The 8709-nt window shown below is 48.8% G+C and overlaps 1 protein-coding gene and 1 long non-coding RNA gene across 2 annotated transcripts in view; both read right to left on the bottom strand.

Annotated features, from left to right (window-relative positions):
- Window positions 1-3496: 3496 nt before the first annotated feature.
- LOC105537464 lies at window positions 3497-4327 on the bottom strand. Its single transcript, XR_001005714.1, has 3 exons — window positions 4024-4327; window positions 3878-3932; window positions 3497-3731 (listed from the first exon to the last, which is right to left on the bottom strand). It is a non-coding gene; the product is annotated as an uncharacterized LOC105537464 (long non-coding RNA).
- Window positions 4328-8418: 4091 nt separating this feature from the next.
- The window catches only part of LOC105537467 (flocculation protein FLO11-like), a 27508-nt gene continuing 27217 nt past the window's right edge, over window positions 8419-8709 (bottom strand). Inside the window, 1 exon segment of the mRNA XM_011977072.1 lies at window positions 8419-8699. Coding sequence (XP_011832462.1) covers window positions 8419-8699 — 281 coding nt within the window.

Raw genomic sequence — 8709 nt, 5'->3', positions numbered from 1 at the left:
CTGTCAGATCAGTGGTGGCATTAGATTCTCATAGGAGTGGAACCCTGTTGTGAACTGCGCATGCGAAGGATCTAGGTTATGTGCCGCTTATGAGAATTTAATGCTCATGATCTGAGGCGGAACCATTTCATCTCCAGACCATCCCCACCATGCCCACACTTGTCCATGGAAAAAGTGTGTTCCGTGAAACCAGTCCCTGGTGCCAAAACGGTTAGGGACCGCCAGTTTAAATAGCCAAATACTAAAAGAACTGGCGTAGAAGTAAATGGGCTGCTGCTTTATTTTTAGACTGTTCTTTTTAGAGAACAATGACAATTATTTCCAAGTTCGTCATTAGAAAATAATATTAGGTTGGTGCAAAAGTAATTGCAGTTTTTGCCATTACTTTCAATGGTAAAAGCCACATTACTTTTGCACCAACTTAATATGATAAATTTATTCCTTAAAGTGTATTTTTGGTAAGAAAAACCTTTTGTTTTTCCTTCTATTAATTTTTTGTGTTTTTTCTTGATAGAGACAGAGTCTTGCCATGCTGCCCAGGCTGGAGTGCAGTGGTGTGATCTTGGCTCACTGCAACCTCTACCGCCCGGGCTCCAGCAATCCTCCCGCCTCAGCTTCTCAAGGAGCTGAGACTACAGGTGTGAGCCACTATGCCTGGCTAATTTTTATATTTTTTACAGAGACGGGGTTTCACCATCTTGCCCAGGCTGAGCTCAAACTCCTGGGCTCAAGCAGTCCTCCTGCCTCAGCCTCCCAGAGTATTGGGATTATGGGTGTGAGCCACTGCCAGAAAAACTTTCCTAAGGCAAGGCAGGTTTTACATTATATTTAGATTTTTTTTTTTTAATGATATCTTTTGTACACCAATGTACAGCCAGAGAATAACACATCACGCAGAGGAAACAGTTGTGCTTATGTGATGGGGCCTCAGCACTAGGAAGGAGTGGACTGTTGGCACATGCAGCAGCTTGAATAAATCTGAAAGTCACTATGCTGCGTAAGAGAAGCCAAATAAAAAAGTGCACGCTGTGTACAGAGGGTGTCGAGAATGCCTCCTGTGTGACGGAAAGCAGATCCGTGGTCCCTGCAGACTGGCAGGAGCAGATTCCAAAGGCACAGGAAGAAGCTTGCAGGTAGAATGTGTTCATCACCTTCTGTGCATTACACCAAAAAAAAGCTGGTAATAAAAATGCTAACCAAAAAAAAAGGTGAAACTAGGATGAAATGTCTTACCTGTGTGATTGGTAAACGTGCAGGTTTGCCGTCATGCTTTGTTTGTGAAGCTGTGGGGTACAAGGACTCTCACACCTCACTGTGGAATGCAGAACGGTGCAGCCTCGTGGAAGAGGATTTGGCAGCGTCTAACGAAAGTATGTGGCATTTGCCGTTTGACTCAGCAATTCTGGAATCTGCCTCAAAAAAACTGGAAAAGAAATGAAAGGACTTTATGCACAGAGTTCTTTTGACAGCCTGAATGTGTTTGCAACCAAGTTCTTCACTGTGGCATTTGTAAAACCGGAAACAATCAAAATGTCCATCAGTAGGGGATTAGGAACATTAATTTATACAGTGGGGAACTCAGTACCAGAAGGAGGAATGAGGAAGGCCTATTGATAAGGGGCAGAGTACATATAATATAATGCAAATCTGTATTTGCTTTTTCTTAAAACAGTACAAAGATGAAAAACTAAAGTGGTTGCTGTGGAGGACAGGGGTCAGTGGTGGAAGTGAGACCAAAATAGACTCTGAAGTAATACCTGGACCTTGAAATTTTAAATGTTTTACATATTACCAAACTAAGTTTTTAAGATAGTCCCTAAAATTGAAAGAATAGTATCTGAAATGAATGAATCTAAATTCCTTGGATTGCATTCTACAGGCACCAACCCTGAGATCAAAATTTGGAAGGTGGCCCTGAGCAGTAGCTGAAGGGAAGCAGGAGGTGGGACAGGAAAGAGGTGGTGTCGTGGGGCGTCCAGGAGCCAGGTCCCACAAGGGCAGCTGGGCCCGTGCTCACTGTGGGAGCTGGTGCGTTCCTTCACCAGCCAACGCTCCACAGGTTCAGGACGGTCAATTCCAGGCACCCCCAGCCTACTCCAGGACGTACTCCTGCCACCAGAGAAAGCTAGGCGGCGTCCCAGGTGCTTGTGGTGTCAGAATCCAGTTGGAATCTGAGGAGTGACCTGGGGCTGGCTGGGCTAGGCAGCATCACGGGTTTCTGCAGCCCAAGTGCACATCAGGCTGGTGACGGTCACACAGCCTATTCATGTGTCGTCAGAACATCGCTAGAACACAGCACTTCAAGTGTGCAGATTTAGTGAGCCATAGTCTAAAGACAAATAGAGCCACTGAAATCCTAAATTTCAATCAATCATTGTTACTTGTCTTATTGGTATTAATCCTTTGAAATTATGTGGGGTGGGAGTTAAAGCTAATAACTAATTATGTTAATGCTAAAACAGATTTTTCTGGCCAGGTGCAGTGGCTCACGCCTGTAATCCCAGCACTTTGGGAGGCCGAGGCGGGCAGATCACCTGAGGCCAGGAGTTCAAGACCAGCGTAGCCAACATGGTGAAACCGCATCTCTACTAAAATTCAAAAAGTAGCTGGGCATGGTGGCAGGTGCCTGTAGTAATCCCAGCTATTTGGGAGGTTGAGGCAGGAGAATTGCTTGAACCTGGGAGGCGGAGGTTGCAGTGAGCCGAGAGTGAGCCATTGCACTCCAGTCTGGGCAACAAGAGCAAGACTCTGTCTCAAAAAAAAAAAAAAAAAAAGGTCAAATTACCACCCCTAATGCCCTGGTTCTCTAACCTGTGTAAGAGGATCACCTGGAGGGACCCCACCCCAGACCTTCTGATTCCGTCCTCAGGCGACCCCACCCCAGACCTTCCAATTCAGTCCTCGGGTGACCCCACCCCAGACCTTCCGATTCAGTCCTCGGGTGACCCCACCCCAGACCTTCCGATTCAGTCCTGGTTCAGCCTGAGAATTTGCATTTCTAACATGTCCAGGGACCACAGTTTGAAAACCTCCAATGGCAGACATGGTCCAATAAATGAAGGAATAATAACAGGTGGCAACCTCAGACAGCTTCATCCCAACCAGTAAGAAAGTAAATCCTTTTGTAAACTAAGAGGAAGTATTTATATGGACGTTTGAGCAGACGTTTAAGTGTTAGGACAAAGAATTAAAAACTAGCACAGGCACCTCTGAAGCATGATAGGATGGCAACAGAAGGCTGATTTAGTTTCTGAGAAATAGCTGACAGGCAGTGTTGTGTGTGTGTCTACTGCTTAGGAACCCAAAACAAACCTTCAGACCGTTTTCATGAGTACTGAGACGAAGAAAACCACTGGGCAGTGGGTGGTCTGGAAATGTAAATGTTTATGGTACTCCACTAATGAGTCATGGAACCATGTTTCATACCGAAAATGTTTTGTAAATGTGGGTTTCAAGGTTTCAAAGTGAACCCATATGTGTTAGGAGAAAGGACACACCAAAGAGGTAAAATAATTGGGTCAATATAAAATGAAAGTAGAATATTGCCCAGAGAGAAGATGTGGGTAATTGCTAACACGGATCAAAGGCACCAAAAAGGTGAGCTGTGTTTAAGATATTCAGACCCGCACCATCCCGTGCAGTAGACACAGCGGCCGCTGTGTGTGAGATGCTCAGATCTGCCCCGTCCCGAGCAGTAGACACAGCGGCCGCTGTGTGTGAGATGCTCAGACCTGCCCCGTCCCGTTCAGTAGACACCGCGGCCGCTGTGTGTGAGATGCTCAGACCTGCACCGTCCCGAGCAGTAGACACGGCGGCCGCTGTGTGTGAGATGCTCAGACCTGCACCGTCCCGGCCGCTGTGTGTGAGATGCTCAGACCTGCACCGTCCCGTGCAGTAGACACGGCGGCCGCTGTGTGTGAGATGCTCAGACCCTGTCTCTTATACACATCTAGATGTGTATAAGAGACAGGTCCGGAGCAGTAGACACGGCGGCCGCTGTGTGTGAGATGCTCAGACCTGCACCGTCCGGAGCAGTAGACACGGCGGCCGCTGTGTGTGAGATATTCAGACCTGCACCGTCCGGAGCAGTAGACACAGTGGCAAGTAGCCTCCGCACTGGACAGTGCAGCTATGGAACGATGCTATCACCGGAAAGTTCCATCAGCCAGCACTGACGCAGACCTTTGCAAATGCCCCTCACACCGAACAGCACCTATTTGATAGATTGTCCACTACTCAGTGAAAAGCCTGTGTTAAAAGCGGTATTTGGTAGAAGAGCAAAACGGGAAAAAATTAAAAGTGGCAGGTCATTGTCTTCCATACTGAATTCTGGCAGAAGAATGTTGCAAGGAAGACGGGAGCCACAGGAGAAAGTATCCTTGTCCCAAGACAGGAGGGGGTGCCAGGCATGGTTGGCTCTGTCCCTGGAATTCTATGGCCGGAATCTGGAAAAAGGAAAAGTGACTGGAAAAGGAAAGATTCTGTTTGCAAATGTCATGATGCAGCCGTCAGTAATCCTGAGAAAATAAGTGAACCAAAGTGGCTTTGGAGAGATGCTGCTGGATACATGTACACACACAATGTACACTTGCGTATGCTTGTTCACATAAAGGACAGGATGGTCATCCGCTCATTCAACAAATACTTGTCGACGGCCTATATGTGCCAAAGACATCAGATGCACAAGAGGGTGCACTGTGGAACACACGTGCCCAGAAACGCTTAGAAAAATTCTAAGGAAAACAGAAAAGGCATTTTCAAATTAGAGAAATGAGACCACAGTAAAGACTGACCCAGTATTTGGATACATTATGTGATTAACCTTAACACAGGGAGGAAAGTGTTATCTTTCAGTTAATTTCTCAACTTCTGGGAAGCTTAGAACAGACCTGGCTAGGAGGAAACGGAATCCGAGGCAGGTGAGATCGTGGTGCCTGGATGCTTCCAGTGATTGGGTCAGCAGAACCAGGGGTGGGAGATGATCTCTCTTTTTGTTGGCAGATGGTGGTCTCCGCTGTAGCTTTGTCCCTGGTGATGGGACTCAGGCAGCATCCCCCATCAATGGCAAAACCCCCGCCTCTGAGAATGTGGAGAGGACTTGTGAAGACAATGTTGTCCCACGCAGCACAGCCCAGGTGCTGACAGGATTCAGAGCTAGAGGTTTCTTAGAGGGCAGGGTTGCGGAAGAGGCGTGGACTGCAGCTGCATAGTTTGTGTATATATCAGGCCAGTATCTCTTGTTCTAGGCACATCCATTTGTGCATTCGTATGAGTATGCACGCAGAGTGTTTTTTTCTTTTTTCCTTTTCTTTTTGGAGATGGAGTCTCGCTCTGTCAGGGAGGCTGGAGTCCAGTGGCACCATCTTGGCTCACTGCAAGCTCCGCCTCCCAGGTTCCCGCCATTCTCCTGCCTCCGCCTTCCGCCTAGCTGGGATTACAGGCACCCGCCACCACGCCCGGCTAATTGTTCGTAGTTTTAGTAGAGACGGGGTTTCATCGTGTTAACCAGGATGGTCTCGATCTCCTGACCTTGTGATCTGCCTGCCTCGGCCTCCCAAAGTGCTGGGGTTACAGGCATGAGCCACCGCGCCCGGCCAGGGTGTTTTTTCTTTAAACCTTAAATTCATAGTAATTAACTTCCCTTTCAAGAGTCAGCCCTGCTGCCACTGAGATGAGGTAGAAAAAGCACAAAAGGATCTGGGCTTGAATCTCCTCTTACTGCATGCTTGGCTTTAGGCAAGTTACCTTCTCAGAACTATAATTTTTCTCTTCAGTAAAATGTGGATGTGGTGCCTGGGCATGGTGAGGATTAAACAAAGTCACATATTTAAATGTTAGAGTGGATTCTAGCTGGTTGCATTCATTAAGTGTGTCCTCTCTTGAATGAAGGCATTTTCTGCCCCTAGAACTAAGGGAAAGCATTAGGGAACACTCCTGGGTGCCATGGGTGATGATGGCTGTGGTACTCCAGGTTGGAGACTCGGCCAACAGTCAGTACAGCCCAACTCACTGTTGGGATATGGAGGCTGAGGCCTGCTGCAGTCACTGAGATGCTCCCCACTTTTTAAAAATTTAAAATAGCCCAAGCTAGTCTTAAAGTTCTGGCCTCACGCGATCCTCCCACTTAAGCCTCCCAAAGTGCTGGGATTATAGACGTGAGCCACTGCGTCCAGCGCTAGAGCTGTTTCTTGCTGAGGTTTCCCTGTAAGAGGAACTTCCAGATTGGGTCACAAAATCATAGTTGTTAGTATTTTCAGAGTTCTGGAGAACAAAACAGGAGCCAGTGATGGGAAGGAGAATAAAGATGGACTTCAGAAACTACAGATCAAAGAACTGTGGAAGTTTCTAGAAAGGATTCTTCAACAAGTGATATGAATACTTTGTCAATGAAAAGACTGAAACTCTGTGAATACTTGCAGAGATTTATTCTGAGCCAAATAGAGTGGCCACGCCCATGACACAGCCCACAGGAGGTGGTTGGGGTGCAACTTGGTTTTACGCATTTTAGAAGGTCATGAGACATCAATCAAATCTATTTAAGATATACCTTGGTTCAGCCCAGAAAGGCAGGACGACTCGAAGTGGGGGCTTCTGGGTTATAGGTAGATTTAAAAATGTTCTGATTGGCAATTAGTTGAGAGTTATTACCAACAGAAAGGAATGTCTGGGTTATAAGAGGTTGTGGAGACCAAAGTTTTATCAGCAGATGAAGCCTTGGGGTAGCAGGCGTCCCCTGAATTCCAAAAGGGGGGAGGGCATAGTCAGCCATGTCCCACCCCCGCTTCATGGTTTTCAGGTTAATTTGGAGTGCCCTGGCTCAGAGAAGGGGTCCATTCAGATGGGTGGGGCCTTAGAATTTTATGTTTGCTTTACAACTTTATGAAGAGAACACTAGAAACCACTTGAATTCACTACATCATGAAAAAAAAAAAATCCACATTGTAGAAGAGGTTTGTAGATTAACACATTAAGTGAATGCCAAAGCCACAAAATACCTAAATTTCTTTGAGGAATTTGAAAACTCTCAGGTATATGCCTTGTGGACAAGAGAGACAGAAAAATGGGACAGAGGATGAGATAGTTTGGAGAATGGATAGCTGATCAGATCTATAGCTGTGCCTAGAGTGCTGAATAATGGATTTGCGTCCACAGGGAAGAAAGTCTCAGGTGCCACTGATAAAAGACCACGTCGTTGGCTCTGGGTCCATTCAACATCTTGGCAGGCAAATTAGTGAAAATTCAGAGACAACGCTTGGAACTACGAGGATGAAAAGAGCATTCGTGGAATGAGGCACTGAAGAACCTGAAAAGCTGGAAAAACCCCACGAAATAATGAGAATAATTGTAGTAGCCTGTAGTATCCTGAACCGGGGCACAGGACACAGGACACAGGACTGGGGTGGAAGGTGGCAAAGACCCAGGGATCACAGTGGCCCAAAGCTGGGCACTTCCCAATTCCGGGGATTGGTGCTACAGGCACTCCAGGCTCCACCGCAGAACTGTGTCCAGCACGGAGGCAGTGCTGTCTCGGGGGAGGCAGGGCTGCACCACCACCACCAAGGGGCGGGAAGGGACCCGGCAGGGAGGCGCCCAGTGTTGCCAGCTGCAAGGCGTCGGGGGCGGCGCTGAGGCAGAGCGCGGGGGCGCAGGTTAAACCTAAAGGAGGGAAGCTTTTACGGGCGGAACAGACAACCGAGAACGCTGCACACTGTCCTTCCCACCCGAAATGCGTTTTCCCTTTTTTCTTTTTTTTTTGAGACGGAGTTTCGCTCTTGTTGCCCAGGCCTGGAGTGCAACGGCCTGATCTCCGCTCACTGCAACCTCCGCCTCCCGGCTTCAAGCAGTTCTCCTGCCTCAGCCTCCCGAGTAGCTGGGAATAGGCGTGCGCCACCACCCCCGGCTAATTTTGTACATTTAGTAGATACAGGGTTTCTCCATATTGGTCAGGCTGGTCTCGAACTCCCGACTTCAGGTGATCCACCGGCCTCGACCTCCCAAAGTCCTGGGATTACAGGCGTCAGACACTGCGCACGGCCTGCTTTTTTTTTTTTTTTTTTTTTTTTTTTTTTTGGCAGAGTCCGGCTGTCCACCGGGCTGGAGTGCAGTGATCTCGGCTCCCTGCGGCCTCGACTTCCCGGGCTCAGGCGATCCTCCCGCCTCTGCCCATGGAGTAGATGGGACCACAGGGGCCACCACGCCCGACTATTTTCTGTAATTTTTGTAGGGATGGGGTCTGGCCACGCTGCCCAGGCTGGTCCGAACTGCTGGGCTCAGGAGCTCCGCCCGCCTCCGCCTCCCAAAGCGCAGGGATCGCAGGCGTGAGCTACCAAGCCCCGCCCAGAGTTTCCGACTGTTAGCCTGAATCACATTCACGTCAAAACTTCTTTTTATACAAGAACTGAAAGGCTAACTAACTCCCTACTCCATCACTTCCCGTCCCGGGTCGCGGAGCCGGACATTTTCTCCAAGTGCCTTCCCAGCACCGGTAGCCGGCTGCCTGCTCCAGAGCTCTGGCTTTCTCCAGACGCCCCGGACCGCACAGGCCCCGCAGGCGCCAGGGCGTTGCTTGGCAACTGAGCTGCGAGGGGATTGGCCGCGCGGGACCCCGTGACCATCCCGGAGAATACGCATTTCCTGCGCCCCCGGAAGTGGAGGTAACGCCAGGCCCTGCCCCCGGCAGAGCCGGAAGCGGAGTCGCCCTGAGAGGTC

Source organism: Mandrillus leucophaeus, unplaced genomic scaffold, assembly GCF_000951045.1.
Source record: "Mandrillus leucophaeus isolate KB7577 unplaced genomic scaffold, Mleu.le_1.0 Scaffold1726, whole genome shotgun sequence".
NCBI lineage: Eukaryota > Metazoa > Chordata > Mammalia > Primates > Cercopithecidae > Mandrillus > Mandrillus leucophaeus.
The sequence above is the reverse complement of the archived record's forward strand: the minus strand, read 5'-3'. Positions and strand labels throughout refer to the sequence as shown.